The 23,960-nt window shown below is 35.1% G+C and overlaps 2 protein-coding genes across 24 annotated transcripts in view; one reads left to right on the top strand and one right to left on the bottom strand.

The window, feature by feature from the left end:
- zdhhc5b (zDHHC palmitoyltransferase 5b) overlaps positions 1-7,366 on the top strand; it is a 34,701-nt gene extending 27,335 nt beyond the window's left edge. For 8 of the 14 annotated variants that reach the window (XM_087280901.1, XM_087280905.1, XM_087280900.1 and 5 more), the window contains one exon: positions 3,815-7,350. Coding sequence is in view for 7 of the 14 variants with exons in the window: in XM_087280905.1 (XP_087137031.1) it covers positions 3,815-3,926 (112 nt within the window). In the remaining 7 variants the exon portion in view is untranslated. 14 annotated transcript variants of the gene reach the window in all.
- septin8b (septin 8b) overlaps positions 1-23,960 on the bottom strand; it is a 54,175-nt gene that overhangs the window by 14,292 nt on the left and 15,923 nt on the right. For 2 of the 10 annotated variants that reach the window (XR_015506887.1, XR_015506882.1), the window contains 2 exons: positions 15,992-16,055; positions 15,114-15,261 (listed from right to left, as the gene is read on the bottom strand). Coding sequence is in view for 4 of the 10 variants with exons in the window: in XM_087280777.1 (XP_087136903.1) it covers positions 23,767-23,773 (7 nt within the window). In the remaining 6 variants the exon portion in view is untranslated. 10 annotated transcript variants of the gene reach the window in all.

Consider the following 23,960-nt stretch of genomic DNA (forward strand, 5'->3'; position numbering starts at 1 on the left):
TCTCTGTACATTTAATCCATAAATCCCTACAAAATGTTCAACTAGGGCTGCATGATACTGGACGAATATGCAGTGTTGTTGTTGAGTATTGCGATAATGATTTTCCTCATGATACAACATTTCCCTAGAAAATAATGCTCCTTTTATTAGTTCCTGTTTTTGAATCATTTATTTATTTAATGATACTAAAATAAACAGGTACAAGATGTTTTTCAGATCTAGTTCATTCTAATTCAGACTAAAAACATTTCAGTTACGTAGCAAACCTTTAGTCTTTTAAACACATGGAGTGAAAACAACAGCAGGTATTCTGACTCTGATTGGCTGCTGTTGTTTTCCTCTCTCATCTCCACTCATTAGTTTTTATTTTTAGCTCTGGATTTACCTTTGCGCTGCTCCAGCCAATAACAGAACAGTAACTAGAGAGGAGGCGGGGCTAAATATTCTACAGCCCCATCTAATTGGTCAAATTTAGATGAACAACCGATGGATTCAGCACACAAATGCTTAGCATATAAAATGAATGTAATTTATCATATATTTATTAATTTACGTGGATCGAACATAAATAATGCAGAGTTCAGACTGCAGGATTTTCAAAGTAGTCGTGTCACAGATGTTTTCCCACTGCATGACTGTTTAGGCTAGCATCTTGTCGCTGCTTTGTTTACACTGCAAGATGGATCAGCGACAGGGGCTTTCACACTGCATGACTTTACAATAGAAAGTATCGCTGCCAACATTGGTTGTGAGATGTTGTTTACGGACCTAGACAAACACACGCAAGAAGTGACATGTAAACAACGCGTATCTTTTTTTATTAACTACATAATGAGAAGGAAGCCTTTAGTGTGTGCTCCTGCCAAATTTCCACTAGTTTTCTCAATTTTTCGTGTCTAAAAAGAAGCCCTTTTCTCAACTGAAGCCATGCTTGTTGGTATTATAGTCCCCCAACTTCCTGCTGGCCTGGAAGCTGCTCTCTCATTGGCTGTAGGCAGTCGCTGATGTTATTTTCAATCAGAACTCATTTCACACAGCATGATTTGAATCGCCGACAGCTCCGGATATTCAGCATGCCAAATATCTCAGAGGCATCGACAACTCATGAGTGATTTTCTCAGATCGTGTCTTTGATGGTTCACACCGTGTAATTGTTACTCACGTGAACAAACACCGATTCGCTTGTGATTTCAGGCATTTGTCTATGATTCCTCAAAACCTGTTGGAGAGTCAAAATCAGAGCTAAAATCTAGTTGGCTTATGCAGTCTGAACGCAGCATGAGTTCTTGTTTCAGCTCATTTTAAACACATAGTTTGAATAAGCAGCATTTTTTTTTTTTGAGTGTACACCATACCTGCCAACACTCACGTTTTTCCCGGTAGTCTCCCATATTTCAGACCCCTCTCTCACCACCATCCTGTTTTGTTATTTCTCATGGAAAACTCCCGTAATTACACCCCCAAGAATTCCCCCCCTCCCCCGGTCCTTAGCTTTTTGGTACAGTCTGTAACACCCCCATGTGGCCAACTTCAAGCATCCGATTGCAGCGGCTGCCTACTAACACCACAGTAACTAACCCGGTTCCTAACATTGCTATTTAGACCCCTCATTCCCTCATCTCCCTAATTTAGACACCTCAATATGGTGAACACTAAAAATGCTGGATTTCACACAATCAAAAGTTGACGAATTAGTTTTTACAAATTTAAGTTGATTGAACATAAATCTATTACGTTGTCCCAAAGAAACCTTAAGAATTGTTGTTTCAGCTCATTTTCATTAAGTAGTTTAAACAAGCAGAAAAAATATTTTATTTGAGTGCATAATGCATTTACTATTATCTTATGGAGCTAATAATATGCCAAAACAATCTGAATTTGAATTGTGTTAATTGACAGTTATTGACAGTTGTAATTTAATTAATCAGAATTTTTATATGCCGTTAAAAATAGTTTGAATTTGAATTTCCTAATTTGAATTTGAATTTGAATTTCAGAACTTGAATATTGAACGTCTGAAATTTTAGACGACTGGATTTTTTTTAAGGCTGTGTAGCGAAATTAGGCTGGAAAAACTTTCAAATGAAAGTTTTTTTTTCTACATATAGCCTAATGGAAAAAATGAAGCTCATGTATTCTAGCTGTAAGTATTCACCTTATTCTTTGCCTACGAGCGGGTGTAGCCATTTGAATCTTTTTGGCTCGAGACTTCCATTCATTTTTAGATGTTAAAAACTGCTTGTTACACTGTTTGATGTTGCAAACTGATATTTCCTTATTATATTATTCTACATAGTCTAAATAGTCATGCAAACATTTGTTTGTAGGGCAAGTAGTTTGACCATTTTCTGCCGTTAATTATTCCTAGTCATTTCTCCCATAGGCGACTGAATCGGCAGTTCTAAAACTATCGCGAAAACAGCCGCACTCTCGCATTTTAGAATAAGGTCAATAGGGAAGGCTGCTTTTAGTTTTGGGTCACATAAAACAAATATTATGTTGAAAACTCAAGTGGCTTTCCCTGTACTCTATCCACAACAATAAAGACTTTTTAACACCTCTAATGTCCTTACCATTTAAAACAAAGATTTATGCACTTAACAAACGAGGTTAACAAGAAATCTGTGCGCGAGTCATTCATAGTGAGTAGCTCAATTCGTTTATAAATGAGCCGATATGAACGAATCTGAATGAACAATCCAGTAACACAGATACATTGGTTTCAATGTATTTTAGCCAAAAATAACGTAATATTTTTAAATATATGGAAAAATCAGATCATTCAAATAAATATAAATGTAAGGTTAAATATGACATTTTAGATTTGAATAGATGATATTTAAAAGAGGCAGCATTTCAGGGCAAACACAGCTTTTCTTAAAATACTGTACTATGCTATGCTGTACTATCCGCTTGTTAAGTGTGACGTTATGCAAAGCGGCTTCCGGGTGCAGGCGCTCTATTCAACTGAATGGGGAGACTCATGAAATGGTAATAATAAACGTTTACAAAGTAATTTAATGGTTTCGAAAGTCACGATCGCAATATATATGTCCATGCCTAATATCTGATGGCCAGAAAGTGGTTTATTTTTTATAAATTGTTAAAATGTTGGTATTTGTTATGCAGCAAGCCCAGAGATTGTTGTGTACACTATGACTTTATATAAAATTAACTTTAATGTGTGATAGGAATAAAACGTGATCATAAACAAATGATTTCTCAACTCAAATGAATGAATTGGACCCGGAAACAGTATTACATACGTCACCAACACGTCCCCACTTAACAAGCGGATAGAATATTGCAACAAATGGCATCTAAAAAGTTTTAAAATGCACCTGGAAAAAGCTTGAAAAGTCCTTTTAAATGTGAATTTGGTAAAGGCGTAAGAGCAACAAAAAAATCTAAAGTTTGAAAATGCGTCTAAAAAAATTCAGCCTTAAAAAATTCAGCCTTAAAAAATTCAGTTGTCTTAAATTTCAGATGTTTAATATTTGAGTTATGAAATTCAAATTAAGAAATTCAAATTAAGAAATTCAAATTCAAAACATTTTAACGACATATATATATAAAAATTGAGATTTATTAAATTACAATTGTCAACAATTCAAATTAACACAAATTCAGATTGTTTTGGCATATTATTAGCTCCATATTACGGAAATAACTATAATTTTGCGAGTTATATTTTGCAGTTCTACTTTCAATGCATCCCAAAAGTGTTTTTGTCTGTTTAACCTTTTCCACATGCACCATATATTCACCTGTCTTTTTTTGTTTTGTTTTACTTGTTTACCCACCAACCATTCAGCACGACTATTAAACAAAACGTGGCCAATCATAACACCCACTCACACAAACCCGCCAGAGGGGTGAAGAAAGTGAGCGGTGTCGGAGGAACCACCTATGAGATTTCAGTATGAACGGTTATTGAGTCTCCGATCGGATGGATGTAAAGCTGCTCAACCACACATGCAAAAAAGCATACAAGACTGCAAAACAAAAGTCAAACTTCAGTCACTGTGGAGGACGCACACCAAAAAAACAAACAAAAACACGTGGACCAGTGAAGACGAGTCTTGCAGTTTTGTTTTCCGAATATCAATATATGGTACACAAAGAACTTTTTCTTATTTAAGAGTCATTTGGTACTTCAATGCATTGATTTGTACGTCTGTCCAATGATCACTGGACATTCAGCCTTTCTAGGCGGGACCACTTGAAACCCGATGATGTCACGTTCGGAATGACATTAAATCAAATCATGAGCCTCTCAGCAGTCAGCCAATCAGCAACGCAAATCACTGTTTTGTTTTGCATATTCAACAGCACGCTTTCACACCCTTATAGGGGACAGTTCACCTAAAAATGCACATTCTGTTATGATTTAATAGCCAAATCTGATGGTAGAACATAAAAGGAGATATTTTAAGAAATGTTTATGCTGCTCATTTACAGATCATGGTATCACAAAATATAGTGCACAGCATATAGGAGTACACCCATCACAAATCTCTCTGAAGTTAATATTTTCTATAGGATGCTGTTTGAACATGTACTTTTTATTAATCAGTAGTGAAGCCAAATCTGGAAATAATGCAACAAAATTAACTTATGATAAAGGTCCAAAAACTAGTAGCCCAAATCTATGTTTTAGGGATAAATATTATTAAAATAGTTTAAAAAGAGGAAAAATCAAGAGAAACAAAAAATATTTAAAATTTGGTAGAAATTTGCATGAATTTATATGTATTTTTTTCTATTTCTAAAGATGTTCGGTGACTAAAATATTATTTTAATACATACATCTGTTTAATAAATATGTTTTGCTCAAATGCACCAAAATATATGACGTATAATCACTGAAAATTTGATAAAAAAGGGGTGTACTCGTGTATGATGAGCACTGTATATACAGTTGAAGTCAAAATTATTAGCCCACCTTTTATTATTTATTATTATTATTTTAATATTTCCCAATTGATGTTTAACAGAGCAAGGAAATTTTCACAGTATGTCTGATAATATTTTTTCTTATGGAGAAAGTCTTATTTGTTCTATTTTGGCAAGAATAAAAACAGTTTTTAATTTTTTAAGCACCATTTTAGGGTAAAATATTATTAGCCCCTTTAAGCTATATATTTTTCTGTTAGTCTACAGAACAAACCATCGTTATACAATATTTTGCCTAATTACCCTAACCTGCCTAGTTAACCTAATTAACCTAGTTAAGCCTTTAAATGTCACTTTAAGCTGTATAGAAGTGTCTTGAAAAATATCTAGTCAAATATTATTTGCTGTCATCATGACAAAGATAAAATAAATCACTTATTAGAGATGACTTAAAACTATTATGATTAGAAATGTGTTGAAGAAATTGTCTCTCTGTTAAACAGAAATTGGGGAAAAAAATAAACAGGGGTGCTAATAATTCTGACTACAACTGTAAATTAAGTCATACAGTAGCTTTTGTGAGGTATCTATTGAGATACAAGTCATTAAATCCAAATTGACTACATTATTAAGCTCTTAAATCAAATTTTCACACTATTATCCGGACATTAAGACACACTAGGTTGAAATGGCATTGTTGTGGAAGTAAAAAAAAATCAAATACATTGAATTAATTCATAATTAATGGTAAAGCCCTAAATAAAACAAAACATTATAAATATCTATGTTATGTCCACTCACTACACAACAAATCTTTTGAAAATACACAACCTAATAAAAGTCTTGTCGCCTATCCAAGTTTTAGGAACAACACATAATAACTTGACTTCTAGTTGATCATTTGGTATCAGAAGTGGCCTATATGAAAGGCAAAGGCCTCTAGATTACACTTATTTTACCACAATAAAGTATGATCATGTCTTGATTTATAATGATTTCATTAGGACAATAAGGTCTGACTTTGCTTATACAAAAGTCTCGTCACTGAACAGAAATAATGTCCAGTATAGAATATAAAGTCCTGCTGCAGTGGAGACAAAATGAATATTGTGTCTGACTCCATCATGAGCTTGGAGGACTGCATCCATACATCTCTGACATGACTCAAATCACTGATTAATAAAGTCATCTGGAATGGCAAACAAAGCGTTCTTGCAGGACTCCCAGATTTCAAGATTCTGTGCATTCATCTTCAATGCCTCCTCCTTCATCTTCCCCCAGACATGCTTAATAATGTTCATGTCTGGTCACTGGGCTGGCCAATCCTGGAGCAGCTTGACCTTCTTTGCTTTCAGGAGCTTTGATGTGGAGGCTGAAGTATGAGAAGGAGCGCTATCCTGCTGGAGAATTGTCCCTCTCCTGTGGTTTGTAATGTAATGGGCAGCACAAATGTCTTGATACCTCAGGCTGTTGATGTTGCCATCCACTCTGCAGATCTCTCGCACGCCCCCATACTGAATGTAACCCCAAACCATGATTTCTCCTTCACCAAACTTGACTGATTTCTGTGATAATCTTGGCTCCGTGTGGGATCCAGTAGGTTTTCTGCAGTATTTGGAATGAAAGGGATGCAGCCCAGCAGATGATTTATGGGAAACATCTGCCACTTCCAAATGATCAGCTAGAGATCAACTTATTATTTGATGCTTTTACAACCGGGTTTGACGACAAGACTTTTGTCAGGTAGTGTATAAAGCAGTAATTATAGTGTAATATTTATCATAAATGTCAAAACAGAATGACTTAGCATTAGGCTGTATAATGACATTAAATAAAGCATGTTTCAGATGATAAAATAATATTCAAAAGATGATATATTTGGTATTTAGACTAATATTGCACATGTGCATGTGTCCTCATCACAGAATGGATATTTTTGGGTGAACTCTTCTTTAATTTTGTACTTATTTTTTCATTGTTTTATACAGGTACAGATGTATAGTATATAAGTATTAAGTTTGATAAAGACGATGATATTAAATGCAGGCGGGTTATATGATGTATGATTGTTTGTTGTCAGATTAATATGGCTGCATCAGCCAGGTGAAATCCTCAGCCAAAGAGACCACAGAAAGCACACTCGGCTAATAGGACTGAATGTATCTTTAATAACACGAGTTACTAGAGCACAACATGCTGAAAGGTCATTTATGTTCAATGGGGAACACGTCATATGCAAATTGTAACTTTGTGTCGCCGTGTCTGTCCACCAATCTGGGGGATGCTCTTGACATACGGTCAGCCAATCACATGAGAGTTTATTTATGAAGACAGAGGAGGCCAGTGCAAGTATATGCTGGATGCACCATCGTATGGATGGGGACTTTGATTTTGAAATGTTGTTCTTTTAATGTTATTTTAACTTTGTTGATTAAAATAAACAGCCAGAGTACAGTCTCTGTGTTCTGATGAGGGCTTTTCACACTGTTCTTTACCAGGCTATCAGCAATGTTATCAGTGCTTGAGGGGGAGAATATCCTATATGGAAGCTTTGATTATTATATTAAATTATATTTTATATTATATAAAATTATTATATTTTATTATACTATATTATTATTATATTATATTTTTGTTATATTATAGTAAATTATTATTATTATATTTTATTATATTCAATTATGACATTATTATATTGTGATTTTTTTATATTATTATTATATTATATTATTATTATATTACATTATTATTATTATTATTATTGTATTATATTATATTTTTATTATATTATAAAAAAATGTTCTTTTTCAGATATTTGTGCTGTTTAACAGGGCAAGGACATTTTTTTCACAATTTTTCTTATTTTATATATTTTTTTCTGGAGAAATTCATATTTATTTTTTGTTTGTCTGAAATAATAAAATTATAAATACTTTTTTTTTTAATGTAAAAATTGCTATGGTCAATATTATTAGCCCCCTTAAGACATTATTTTTTCAGCTTGTCTACAGAACAAAAGACTATTATCCGATAACTTGCCCAGTTAACATAATGAACGCTTTTAAATTGCACTTTAAGCTGAATATATTCTTGCTAATTAACTAGTTGAATATTATGTATTGTCATCATGGCAGAAATAAGTTATTAAAAATATTGTTTTAAAAAAAGTGTTTGAAAAACATCTCTTAAAAGTAAAATTATAAAAATTGTACTGTAAGCACATATTCATATATATATATATATATATATATATATATATATATATATATATTCATATATATATATATATATATATATATATATATATATATATATATATATATATATATATATATATATATATATATATATATATATATATTTACCCAGAATAAAAGCAGTTTTATATTTTTTTAAAAACATTTTAGGGACAAAATTATTAGCCCCTTACAGCTATTTTTTTTTCCGATAGTCAAATATTATTTGCTGTCATCATGGCAAAGATAAAATAAATCATTTTTTAGAAATGAGTTATTAAAACTATTATGATTAGAAATGAGTTGAAGAAATCTTTCATTTATTTTCTTTTCGGCTTAGTCCCTTTATTAATTCGGGGTCGCCACAGCGGAATGAACCGCCAACTTATCCAGCATGTTTTTACGCAGTGGATGCCCTTCCAGCCGCAACCCATCTCTGGGACACATCAACACATTATTACACACACACTACGGGCAATTTAGCCTACCCAATTCAACTGTTCCGCATGTCTTTGGGGGAAACCAGAGCACCCGGAGGAAACCAACAAAAACGCAGGGAGAACATGCAAACTCCACACAGAAACTTCAACTGACCCAGCCGAGGCTGGAACTTGCGACCCAGCGAGATCTATTTAGGTAATATCAGCACACGTACAGCCTCTTTACCCTTTGTGTATTACTCCGCCCACATACAGCCAGCAAAAAGCAGTTTGAAAGATGCTTGCTCGGCTGTTTAACTGTCAGCTTTTGATTTGAATCCAACGCAGAAGAAAGTAGTTCCACAGACAAAAGGGTTTTTGAGACTCTCCATGTTTGATTTAGTTTTTATATACACAATTATGCCGTCAAACTGTTGTATGAACGCAATATCACTCTCGTAGCAGTGCGATATGGCTGTTTATGGGCACTGGTGGGGGCACTAAGGCACTTGGCCTGCGGCCTTGTGCCAACGCACGCCTCCCACCAGTGCCGATATACAGCCATATCGCACTGCTACGAGAGTGATATTGCTCATATATATATATAGAGAGAGAGAGAGAGAGAGAGAAACACAGAATTGTTGACATTTTTGCAGATTTATTAAAAAAGAAAAATTAAAATTTCACATGGTCATTTTCAGACTCTGCTCAGTATTTAGTTGACGCCCTCTTTGATCTAATGCAGCCGTGAGTCTTATTGGGAAAGAAGCAATAAGTTTTTCACACCAGGGTTTGGGGATCCTCTGCCATTCCTGCTTGTAGATCCTCTCCAGTTCTGTCAGGTCGGATGGTAAACATTGGTGGACAGCTATATCTAGGTCTCAATTGGGTTTAAGTCAGGACTCTGGCTGGGCCATTCAAGAACAGTCACAAAGTTGTTATAAAGTTAATAATGGCAGAGGATCCCCAAATCCAGGTGTGAACAACAATGGAAATGGAAATTTTGAAATGTATGTTGCATATAAATGACAGATTTGCATACATTTACACATATGTGTTTAAAAAAAGACTAAACGCATAAATTGGTGAGAAAAAACTTCAGTAGTTAAAAAGACTATTAGGCATTAATAAAATATGTTAACACAAACGGGATAAACGACTCTGGAGTGTTTATGTAAACGAGTCACATGCTGCATTTATCCAATCAGTGACACTGACATGCCAATATGCAAATTAGAAATGTAACAATAATAATAATAAGTGTAACTAATAATAAGTTAGTAACTAACAAACAGTTATGACCGAGGATTCACTCAAGTTCAAGTGTGAAAAGCCCTGTGTTAATGTGATGCGGATTGTATTTGTGTGCGTGAGTGAGTGTGTATGTGAGAATGAGTGTGTGTTATATATATATATATATATATTTCTGACTGTTGCACAAAAGCACATTCCAGATCTCGCTTGTGTTCAGATCTCGTCTCTTGAGGAGAAGTGTAAGATATAAACCCCTTATGCAGAGACACATGCAAGGTTTTGTTTGTCATTTCCATCTTGGCCTTATGATGCCTTTATAACTCTTGTGAGGGGTTTGGGCTTGAGTTTTTATTTTTTAACCCTTCTGTGTTTCCTTTAATGCTGCTGACTCTGAGCAACACGTTTTCAACAGAACAATAAATGATTCCAGTGTGAACACAAGCTGAGTTTCCTTATTTTTTAGTGCGGTTCGGTCATTTATGAGTGAATTATTAGCCCCCCTGTATATTTCTTCCCCAAGTTCTGTTTAACGGAGAGAAGATTTCTCAACACATTTCTACACATAAATGTTTTAATAACTCGTTTCTAATTACTGAATTCTTTTATCTCTGCCATGATGACGGCACATAATGTTTGACTAGATATTCTTTGAGACGCTTGTATTTGTAGTGGTTTTCGGCTTTTCTCAAGGCTGTACTCACACTAGGTACAGTTGCCTCGAACCGGGCCAAAGCACGCTTGTCCCCCCTCCCGTCTCCCCCGACGGCCCGCGCTCACACCACAATCGGGCTTCGGCACGCTTACGTCATCGCTGCTGCGCTGTTCAGTGAGAAGCGCTCTCTCACTCAGCAGCACAGTGGAGATTTCTCTAGTTATATCGTTTCAGTCGGTTTGATATGCAGTAACATGCAGTCAAATATTTCGCCAAACAGTCCTTAGGGATGCGGTGACACGCAGTCAGATATTTCAGCGAACAGATCCGCCACTTTTGGCGCTCATAAACAGTCATAAAGCCCTCGTGCTGCAGGAATGAGGAGGTCTGCTGAAGCCGCGCAGCTGTGGTGCTGTGAGGAGTTTGCGTCTTTAATAAACTACGGCAGTTTGCATTCACTGAACAGTAAGAATGATTAATAAATCCATATGAAACAGCCCCTTAAAAGTCACGTCTCGCTTTCAGTTTCGGGCTTTGGCGTGTTTTGCACTCACACACAAGCGTACCGTGAACCGCGTTCAGGCCCACCTCTTCCAACCGGGCCAGGGCCGGCCAAGTGAACTGTGCTTGAGCCAGATTCAGCGCACTCACACTTCTCAAATGATCCAGGAAAAGGGCCTAGGCACAGTACGGATGGCATAGTGTGAGTAGGCCCTAATGAATTAAACTCAGTCTGGAGGTCACGAATATCAGAAGAATATACTTTATTGGAATATTGGAATTTATTGGAAGAGCAGAGACAGCCTAGAGCAGACCCATCTCGGTCTCTCCCCAGGTTCCTCAAGTTTGCTATACCCTTTATTCTTGCTTTCTCCCACCTTTGTGTTTTCACAGCTGTTTACTGGTTCAACAGGCCTCTCCCAGCTCCTTTACAACACCAATTTAAAGCCCCTTCTTCTTGTTGGCCCTCATAATGTAAAGATCAGTTTCTCAACTGGTGGGTTGCGGCCAGAGTGTGTGGTCAAAAAAACAACAAAAGTTACATTTTTAACTTATTTTTATGGAGTCAGATAAGACTCAAAAGTAATTCACGCTGATACACATGCGTAGCCAAATTCACGTGCATAAAATATTTATTTATATTCACAAAAAAATTTCACGTGCACAAAATAAAAATACATTTTCATAAAATACGTTTCACAGATGCAAACACCATTTGCAAATGTGTAAGAGTGTACAAAAAGTTTTGAATGTTTAAAACTTGCGAGTTCATCCTGAACGAGAATGTGCAAATTTCACGTACGACTCCCCCTGGATACGTGTGTGTGTATTTTTGAGACTTTCCTGCCAGAGGCAGGGCAACTCGTACCTTTCAGCCAATCAGAGGAGAGCTGTAGTCAATGAACTCTGCGCTCCATTTGCGCAGACTGTTCCTCTCCAGCATGGCGAATGGAGAAAGCAGCAGTCGCAGTCGCCCTTTTTTTTATTTATTTATTTATTTGACCATAGCCTCACTCTTTTTATCCATTATTTTGCCGCAGCTCCGCTCTTCTTATTTATTGTCTCGCAGCCCCTTTAGCAAAATGTAGCCTGCAGGGTACTGATGAGGATTAAGTATCATTCCGGCCGTCCCGTCATTGCAGCGCCGTTGTGGTCCAGCGGTCAGCACATTGTGTTATGCTACTCTTCGACCCGTGTTCGATCCTCACCTAAGTAATTTTTTTTTTTTTTCATTTTTATTGTTAAGACATATAAAACTGTAAGGTTGTTGAACATTTGAAGTTCTAAAGCTGCTGTTTTCTTGAAAAAGACGCATGTGTACATCATGTCTTTTGCGTGAATTATTATGAGACTTATCTGATTCCATATATTTTGACTTTTATTTTGAAATGTGTGCACGACAACCCTACCGTTTGACATGTGAAATTTCATTTAATTAAAGAAACAAATATATTAAAGCACAAGTACGACCCCAAATATGTAAAGTATGGATTTACATATATTGATGACAAAAAAGAATAAAAGCCTCAGTGTGTCATAGGTAGCGAGGTGCTCTCACAAGAGAGCATGAAACCTTCTAAATTAAAACGACATTTAGAAACCAGACAACATGCTTTATTAACTGTTTAGTTCACGGTAACTGAACCTTTCCTTCCCCTATCCACTGTTTACAGTATTTGTCGTTTTTACTTTGTAATATTTCTATAATTCGATACGTTTTGTTAAATGACAGCAATACAATATTGTTTATTTGTAAGTCTTGGTGATGTTCTTATGATTTATCTGTCACTACTTGTGTATGTTAACAAATAAATACAAATTAATTATAATTCCTAAAAATTTGGGTCGCGGCTTAGTGGCCATGTAAAAATGAGGGTCCCATGGCCAAACCAGTTCAGAACCCCTGATCTAATGTATTCATCACTGTTTTTACACATACAGTTCACATTTGGTAATCATGACTAGTATCTATGTTTCAAACATCTAAACTGGACTCGTCTCTCGCCTACAGTATGTGTCTTTTCAAACATACATGACAGTTTCAACATGTGTTGTATACATTTCATGCTTTTCTGACACAGATGATTCTCATTTTATCCCTAATTCCTCTCTCGTGCTCTTTTATGACCCCTTTGCCTTAACCTGTCACCTGTTATCAAAGACATATAATGGCAGATTCATAGGGCCCTCCACTCACACAATTAAACGTGTCTTCATATCGGTTTCTTTAGTACAAAAAAATCATCATATTCAGCTTAAAGTGTCATTTAAAGGCTTAAATTAGGCACGTTATGGTAATTAGGCAAGTCATTGTATAACAGTGGTTTAATCTGTAGACAATCCAAAACAAATATTGCTTAAGGGGGCTGATAATATTGACCTTAAAAGGTGTTTAAAAAATAATTCTGGGCAAAATAAAACAAATAGGACTTTCTCCAGAAAAAAAAAATATTATAGAAAATACTGTGGAAAAATTTCTGAATCTGTTCAACATCATTTGGGAAATATAAAAAAAACACACACACACACACACACACACACAGGAGGGCAAATAATATTGACTTCAGGGGCCTGTTTCAGTAAGGGGGTTCAACCAACTCGGAGTTTAAACTTGAACTCTGAGTTGATTTACCGGGAGATCAAGAACTCTTTGAGTTTTTGGTTTCAGAACAGCTGATCTGAGTTAGATCAATCGACTTTGAGTAGACCAACTCAGAGTTAAGCGGGCACACTGTGACTGTAAAAAGGCATTTCTGTTTGCGAGATATACAACACCAACCCACACAATATATCACTGTAAACTATTAAAAATGTTCATAAAACTCACTTTTTAAAACACTTTTTAGGGTCAAAAGTTGTTGAAGGAAAAATCTAAGTGTTATAATGCAATTCAAAAGCATAAATAAACAGGGGAAAATAAAATAAAAAGCATGAATCACAAAATAGAAAGAATAATAATCCCATTAATCTAGTAACAGTACATGTTGAGGGTCAGTGAATTTAAGCTAATTATTTATTTAAAAAGGACAAGCGATCATTGTGCGACTGAAATGTAGGCAATAGCTATGTTCCCATCTAAATATATTACATAAATTTGTGCAAAACTGGAATATTGCATAAAAGATGTGCGAATAAATCAGCGTTTTCATCCAACGAGTCAAAAAGAACAAAATCATCACTTCCTGATTAAACTGGCGCCAAATATCAACAGTAAAAGCAGAATTTACTGCAGTAGAGGCTGCGTCAATCTTTTCTTCATTTAATAAATGTAGCCTATTTAAAGAAGACAACGCTGACACACAATGAACGTGTGGGGACTTTTGAAGCTATGAGACGCAGAGAACAGGCGCTCTTGACACACTCCAGACACTCTGGAGGAAATTAATAACATAACAACATTGATACTGAAACGGTTAAGGTGTCTATTCACACACATTTTCATCATCATCTCTTATAACAAACCTTTCTTTAATGCACATTTGTTCAGTTTATGCACATCTTTTCTATAGAATAAAAGTTCATCCTACTCAGTTATGTGCGTGTTTTTTATGCGTTTTTTCCAAAGTTATGTGCATCATGACGCTTCCATCAATCGTTTTTATGCACATCTCCAAAATGAGCATTAAAATAGATGGGTGGAAACGTTAAGCTATGGCGAGAAATACCGCTTCGTCTTTAAAAAGGGGGAGGAGACCGACAGAAACTCAGAGTTTAGAGAATAAACCTGCTCCTGACCAGGTTAGGTTCACAGAGTAAGTTACCACGGTAACTGACTCTGAGTTAAAGTTACCTCTCTTTCAGAAACAGGCTTAAATTACCCTGCTTTCTCGAGTTCGTTAAACTTGCCATTTTGAAAGGGAAAACCCAGAGTTTCTCTCATTTCAGGGTTAAAATACTCTGAGTTTACACTTAACCTCCTTTCTAAAACAGGCCCCAGCTGTATATGATAGACGTTTGGTTTTGTGTTCTGCTTCTCACCATCTGCGAATGGCGGAGATTTCAGCAAGTAACTGCTGGTTTAAGTACGTTTGGGATTTGGTTAAGTACACAAACTAATCCTTTGGCAAAAGCCACTAAGGCTGATACAAATCTTCTAGTTCAGTAGCTTTCTGAGGTCAGGGAATATATGCAGATGGACCAAAGACCAGTCATTTTGTGATTAACAAGTATTTTCAGTTTATTTACGGTTGTGAATTGCATTATGATGCATTATGATGTTGATGTCTGCTCTGTACAAAGGGGCCGTATAATTCTGACATCAACTGTATATAGATTTTTGAGCAAACCCTTTCTGTATATCCTCCTAAAAAAGTAAATAATAATATAATAATAATAATTATATATATATATATATATATATATATATATATATATATATATATATATATATATATATATATATATATATATATATATATATATATATATATATATACATTACAAATGAATAAAGAACTTAACCAAACAAAACTGAAAATGTATTTTTATTTAATATTTTACTTTTGAATTAATACATTTTTAGATTTATTTATTCACATATATTAGAGTTTCAGGTGAGCTGTAACAGCAGAGATGCTTAACCTTTAAAAATATCATTATTCTGGTCATTATAAATCTATACAAACCTCAATTAATCTTGTACAAGACTTCTGTAAAACTGTTTAGAGGAAAAAAAACATCCATGTACAAAAATCAATTATAAATTATGGTGACAGTCCAGTTATCACAGTCAGGCATTAATTCATGTATTAAGACAACATGTTGACTAATTAATACAAAGTTAAACAGAGCAACGGTAGAAAGCTTGCCTAAAACTCACAATCATGTTGTTCCAAAGTAAAGATTTTGTGAGTGTTTGCATCTAGTGTATGGACAAAAACACAGCCTTTATTTTATTTATATTTCCTTTTTCTTTTTTATGTTTTATGTTTCACAAACAGAACAGCAATAAAAAAAATCATTCAAGTTTGGAACAACAATTTTAGGAGATTATATTAATTGTTAATTATAAATGATTAATTATAAATCATCACCTGAAAGAAAGAGGAGCTGCTTAAAATACTGGTAGAAATGCTGATGCTGATGGTCGTCTCTCATCTGAAAAATGAAGAAGAATAGGTGTGATTAATTGCAGCCTGATTAAAAATAAATGTTAGATTCATCTTAGATATTAAGACATTTTATTTAGGTTTTCATTCACTTATAAGTATGTCCACACAGACTCTGCACCCGCAAAATCCTCAGCAGATGTTCACAGTCAATCTGTTCATTTCTTGTGTAAATATTTATTTATTCTGTTTTTATATTCATTTCAGTAATAATATGCAAATGTTTCAATAATTTATATACAACACTATTAATTTTATATTAATATTTTATGTCTTTACTTATTACAGTTGCAATTAGCCCCCTGAATTATTAGCCCACCTGTTATTTTTACCCCAATTTCTGTTTAACGGAGAGCAGATTTTTCAGCACATTTCTAAACACAATAGTTTTAATAACTTTAAAAACTGATTTCTTAGGGCATTCGCTGCGTAAAAACATACGCTGGATAAGTTGGTGGTTCATTTCGCTGTGGCGGATTAATAAAAGGACTAAGCCGACAAGAAAATGAATGAATGAATGAATGATTTATTTTATCTTTGCCATGATGACAGTATATATTGACTAGATATTTTTAAGACACTTCTATACAGCTTAAAGTGACATTTAAAGGCTTCACTAGGTTAATTAGGTTAACTAGGCAGGTTAGGGGAATTAGGCAAAATATTGTATAATGATGGTTTGTTCTGTAGACTATCAGAAAAATATAGCTTAAAGGGGCTAATAATGTTGACCTCAAAATGGTTCTTAAAAAATTAATAACTGCTTTTATTCTAGCCGAAATAAAACAAATAAGACTTTCTCTAGAAGAAAAAATATTATCAGACATACTGTGAACATTTCCTTGCTCTGTTAAACATAATTTGGAAAATATTTAAAAAAGAAAAATAAATGTAAAGGGGGGGGGGGGGGGGGGTAATTCTGACATCAACTGTATATGGGAGAGCTACTTTAGCTTTGTTTAACCAAAAAACAAATACATTTGGTTATAATAAATAGGTTTGCATTGTGAAAATTAAAGTTTACAAGCTCTTTTTTTTTCATTTTGTTGAATTTTCGGCTAATCTAAAACTGAATCTGCATAAATCTGCATATTTTATAAGGATTGTTTGCACAGAAATAGCACAAAAACAAAAACAGTAACGTTTTAGGGCACTTAGTTGCCTCATTAGTTCAGTTCGCATTTACTCTCTACATTCATTCATTCATTCATTTACTTGTCGGCTTAGTCCCTTTATTAATCCGGGGTCACCACAGCGGAATGAACCGCCAACTTATCCAGCAAGTTTTTACGCAGCAGATGCCCTTCCAGCCGCAACCCATCTCCACACACACATTCACACACACACTTAAACACTACGGACAATTTAGCCTACTCAATTCACCTGTACCGCATGTCTTTGGACTGTGGGGGAAACCGGAGCACCCGGAGGAAACCCACGCGAAGGCAGGGAGAACATGCAAACTCCACACAGAAACCCAGAAGACCCAGCAACCTTCTTGCTGTGAGGCGACAGCACTACCTACTGCGCCACTGCCTCGCTCCATTTACTCTACATCTCTCAAAATCAATCTGCAGATTTTATTACACAATGTTTTAACACAATTATGTGTAGAAATAGCTAAAAACCTTTTGGGGACTTTAAGACATGCTTCATTAGTTCAGTTTGCTTTTACGCCCCTCCCTAAATTTATATCTATTTTAATTTTATGTTTAGTTTTCAGCTTCTCACAAAATCAATCTGCAGGTTTTATTCGATTTTTTTACAGAATCATGTGCTGAAAAAGCAAAAATCCAAAAAGCTTTTGTACTCTCAGATTCTTCATTCATAGACTGTAAAAGGCTTCATTAGTTCAGCATCAGTTTGTATGGTTTTTAAGCATCACAGTCTGTCAGTCTCTCAGATGAACAGTATTCGTGTTCCCAAACTGAAGGAATTTTAACAGGGTTTGGAGCAGCGTGAAGGTGAGCAAATGATTTTTTTATTTTATTTTAGGGTAAACTAACACTTTGGGCTCTATTTTAATGGTCCATGCGCAAAGCGCAGGGCGCAAAGTCAGGGCGTGTAAGAATTCACTTTTGCTAATTTAAGGACGGAAAAATCCACTTTGCGCCGTGGTGCATGTTCTAAAAGGGTTGAGTTTATTTTCTTAATGAGTTAAAGGTGTGTTTTGAGAATAAACCAATTAGAGTCTCATCTCCCATTCCCTTTAAGAGCCAGTTGCATCGCGCAAAGAGCGCATTCGCTATTTACAGGACGCAAACTAAGTGTAGGGGGAAAAACTGAACAATTCACTAGCAAGAAAACAGTTAAACAGAGCATCTACAGCGCGAGAATAAGAGACAAGGCATCTCATAATATACTTTCACTTTCGCTCTCGTGAATAGGGAAACCTTGTATGCACAGACATAAATAATTAATTTCGTTTGTTAAGTGCAAATATTTGTTTCAAAACTATTTCTAAACTCAGTTCTAATTTCCAGCAAACGAATAAATGAACAATAATAACGAAGTGTGCTCAAACTACTGAGTTTATCCAAACACACATGCTGTGCCCCATATGGTCTAAAACCTGACAGCTGGACAAATATAAGCTTGTTCTTAATAAAACAAATATAAATATGGATATATTAAATAATACTGCTAATAATAACAACATTATACAAAAGCAAATTGTTATGTATGAACTGAAAAAGCCTCCCGAGATGAAGAAGGCATGAAGGCAGTGGTTTTTATATTTATGTAGGCTGGAAAATAATGTGTTTTGTAATATTTTAATCCTTTGTATTTATATCCTATATATATATCAATATTATATCCTATAAACATCCTTAATATTTTATATTATAGTGTGTAAGCGAGGCGCACAACTAACGCGCTCTGCGCTGGACTTTAGATCGGCTTTGTTTTGGTCTATTGAAAAATCTATTATAGTTTCTCAAAATAGCAACACGCCAGCAATGCACCTCAACACGCCTTCCTTTTTAAACCAGAACCCCTATGGGTGCACACATGCGCGTAAATGCATTTGCTATTTAAACAGCGTGGCGGAAAACATCCAAACGACTCTTGCGTCAAGCTAAAACTAGCAAACAACTATTCTCGTCTTGCGCCACATTGCGCCGGGTGTATGATAGGGCCCTTCAACTCGTTCTTCTCTCTGTTTTACAAGTTCTCCTCTGCTCAGTTTTGAGGTGCTGTAAATGTCCACTAGATGTCGCTGTGTGGTGAAAATCTTGTCAAAATTACCAACAAGAACAATCACTCCAGAGAGTTTGCACAGTCTTCAGAGCTCTCGGTTTGCTGGGAATTTCAAAGGTAATTTATTTATTTATTTATTTATTTTATTTAAGCTGAACATAATTATGTAATAATGCAATAATTTAATCAGAGTTAAAATGGATTGCTGGTTTATAGTAAAAGTTGTGCAAGAAAGCTAAAACAAAATGCCTTTTACAAAATAAGAAACCTCTGATTGTGCTAATAATAAATTGATATGATTTACAATTGTGAGAAATAAAGATATGTATATACTTCAGGAAGGATTTTGTCCGATATTTCTTGCAATTGTATGTTTAGAAGCTACCAAAACATCAAAAATGCAATAAACTATTCAACTACGTTAAATAAACTCAAAATTACTGAGAAAAAAAAATCTAAATTCACCTTAAGTATAACAAAATGAGCTCAGCTATTAAAATAAATATTGTCAATTCAGATTTCACACCGACTTTAAACATCAGATGTGCCCAAACTTTTTCTTATGAAGGGAATCAAACACCAACCTTGATTGAGGCTAGTGGGCCAAAGGTAAATACTGTACAGCTGCCATGGCTAACTTCCTAATTTATTTAAGAATATTTCAAAATAACCAGAAAACATTGCTTTATATGAACTGATACAGCCTAATCCTTTAACGTTTAATAATGAAGTTATTACAGTAAATGCTAAAACGATCTAATTTATAACAGATTGGAGTTACACTAGTGTAGGGGTCACCAACATGGTGCCCGTGGTAGCCTGCCAGGTTCACATGAGTTGCCCGCGGGCCTGTTCTAAAAATAGCTCACCATAGCACCACATATGTGTAAGCCGCATCTAATATTTTTATAGGTGTTCTTTTTAAATCACACTTGCATTGGTGTAAATTTGAAAATTACTTTAAGTTATAAATTAAAAAAAAAAACTTTAAAAACAATTTCAGACAAATGAAGTGTTGCATATTGATATTTATCAAACTTGTTAAATCATAGTTGACAACTACTGTGAAAAATCATTAACATGATCAATGTCTTCACATAGATGAATATTATTAATTATTAATAATAACATATAATTAAAAGTAAAATTAAGAAAATGTGTTTTTTAATAACTGGTAGCCCTTCACACTAATCGGTACCCAAGAAGTAGCTCTCAGTTTCCAAAAGGTTGGTGACCCCTGCACTAGTGTTTGCCTTGATTTGTTCACTGATGTCTTCTGCATAATCCTCTATCCATCGAGTGGCATTGTTTACATTTTGAAAAAATCTGATTCATTAACAACATTTAATCGAAAAATTTAATTACAGTTTGCTTTTTTTGTAGCTCAGCAATCAACAAACAAAAAAAGGTTACTTCAAATTAGAAAAGACCCCCAATCCCTATTTGCCCCAACCCTCTCTATCCTTCTCACTGTCTTCTCAGATGGGATGGTTGGCCAAATCAAAGGTTACAATGGGCTAACTTTGCCCCGCAGGCCCTACTTTGGGCGTCTCTGCTTTAAACAGTCTATAAAATCACAACACTAATGCTCTGCTACATCAAACACCAAGGGCCTTGTTTACATCAGGGGTCCGTTCTTCGTACCTCGCTTAAATGATCTAAGATGATTTGGCAGATCCCGGATTTTTTAATCTTGATAACTGATCTCTCGCTTATTTGGTTCTTCTAACTAGTTCGCGAATCAGATTAAATGTCTGGATGAACTGATCTGAGATCGCTGCGTGTGTTGTGAAGGACAGATCTATCCATCCTCGAAATCATGATCAGCAATGCAACGATTGGTTGACGGCACATCAGCGTAATGACATCATCTGATTAATATTCAATTATCCATGTGAGCAAAATTACATCAAATTAGCAGTAAACGGCTAAATATGACACGCAATAACCTTCCACATTTGTTGTGAGCTGCAGGCTTTACACTTTCATGTGTCAAGAGTATTCATCATGTATTTCAATGCATATCAATGTATTTAGTTCTACATTTAGAAAAGATTTTCTTTATTATAGTAGCCGTTTTTTAATCGGTGTAAAGAATAACTGGTTGTTTACAAAAGTGTTTTCATATTGGTAAAGGCGTCTGCAACTTTTGTGAAGCATCAAATCACCGGCATATTAACTATCAAAACATGTTCATGACTGCTGAAATGTATTATTGCTTTAAAAAAAAAAAGTCACATACTGTGCATTTCTATTATACACAATTTGTACTAAAGCGATCTAAAAAGTTCATATCAATAAGTTTTCTCTGTGCAGCACCAGGTGGCAGTCTTTGTACTTTCATTTCAAGGGTGCAGATTGCATACGTTTTATTAATATGTATAAATTAATTTATTTTATTAATGACTAGAACTTTATATAAATATATATATATATATATATATATATATATATATATATATATATATATATATATATATATATATATATATATATATATAGTTAAAAAATATGTACCATTTTCCCAAGTGTATATAACTACTACTGTAAGAAAATATCAGAATTCGGAACACTTTCTGTATTATCTTTGCTTGAACTGAGCCGATCTAATCCTGTTTATATGATTTGAACCTGCTCCCGATCAGGTTTGACCTAGCAGAACTGTTGCTATGACAACAACTATCGGATCAGTTTTGAAGAACGAAACGATCCTGGATCATGTCAAATCGTCAATATCCAAATCCAGCTAACTGAGTAATCCACGTACAAAGAACAGACCCCAGGGGTCCGTTCTTCGTACCTCGCTTAAATGATCTAAGATGATTTGGCAGATCCCGGATCTTTTAATCTTGATAACTGATCTCTCGCTAATTTGGTTCTTCAAACAAGTTCGCGAATCAGATTAGAATGTCTGGATGAACTGATCTGAGATCGCTGCGTGTGTATTGAAGGACAGATCTATCGATCCTCGAAATCATGATCAGCAATGCAACGATTGGCTGACGGCACAGCAGCGTAATGACATCATCTGATTAATATTCAATTATCCATGTAAGCAAAATTACATAAAATCAGCAGTAAACGGTTTGTTAAATATGACACGCAATAACCTTCCACATTTGTTGTGAGCTGCAGGCTTTACACTTTCATGTGTCAAGAGTATTCATCATGTATTTCAATGCATATCAATGTATTTAGTTCTACATTTAGAAGAGATTTTCTTTATTATAGTAACCGTTTTTTTAATCGGTGTAAAGAATAACTGGTTGTTTACAAAAGCATTTTGATATATTGGTAAAGGCGTCTGCAACTATTGTGAAGCATCAAATCACCGGCATATTAACTATCAAAACATGTTCATGACTGCATAAATGTATTATTGCTTTAAAAAAAGTCACATATTGTGCATTTCTATTATACACAATTTGTACTAAAGCGATCTAAAAAGTTCATATCAATAAGTTTTCTCTGTGCAGCACCAGGTGGCAGTCTTTGTACTTTCATTTCGAGGGTGCAGATTGCATACGTTTTATTAATATGTATAACTTTATTTATTTTATTAATAACTACAACTTTATATATATATATATATATATATATATATATATATATATATATATATATATATATATATATATATATATATATATTTATATATATAAATATATATATATATATATATATATAGTTTAAAAAATATTTACTCTTTTCCCAAGTGTATATAACTACTACTGTAAGAATTCGGAACACTTTCTGTATTATCTTTGCTTGAACTGAGCCGATCTAATCCTGTTTATATGATTTGAACCTGCTCCCGATCAGGTTTGACCTAGCAGAACTGTTGCTATGACAACAACTCTCGGATCAGCTTTGAAGAACGAAACGATCCTGGATCATGTCAAATCGTCAATATCCAAATCCAGCTAATTGAGTAATCCACGTACGAAGAACGGACCCCAGAACATTAGTCCTGTTTTGAATCTACCACTATGCTGATGTAACCCCGCCAGTCCTACACCACCCAACCCGCTCCAAGCTGGGATCGATCCGGCGACCTTCCGCATGGGATTCGGTTGCTCTAACAAGAAGGCTAAAGACCATGGCCTCTAGCATTTGTCGCTAGAGCACCTTTAGAGGTCAGAGGAGTGAGATTTACCTGCACAGCACTTACAAGCTGGCCTCCGTTACACTCACGCCCCTAAACCTCACTCCCATCCGGGTCACAGCACCAATGTAACCACGCCAGTCCTACACTACCCAACCCGCTCTGAGCTGGTATCGAACCGGTGACTTTCCGCATGTGAGTCAGTTGCACTAACAAGGAGGCTAATGACCATGGCCTCTATCATCTGTCGCTAAAGCACCTTTAGAGGTCAGAGGAGTGAGGTTTACCTGCACAGCACACACTAGCTGGCCTCCGTTACACTGACACATAGGCATTTGTAGCTCCGCCCTCTTTTGAATTTAAAGTGAGAGTCACCAAAACCCCACAATTAGCATCAAATCCTAAAAGGGTCAGATTTAGGGAGTTAGAAAACATTATAAGTGGGGTATTTTGAGCTGTTTCTAGACACATTTTATACTTCAGATGCCAGAAGAGCAAACACAGACATCAGACGCTCATGAATGCGGACACATTCATTCGCACACACACACATGCACACAGAGAAACAGAGATGAGCACAGACAGACA

Source organism: Danio rerio, chromosome 14 (assembly GCF_052040795.2).
Source record: "Danio rerio strain M-AB ecotype USA chromosome 14, GRCz13ab, whole genome shotgun sequence".
In the NCBI taxonomy this organism is placed as follows: domain Eukaryota; kingdom Metazoa; phylum Chordata; class Actinopteri; order Cypriniformes; family Danionidae; genus Danio; species Danio rerio.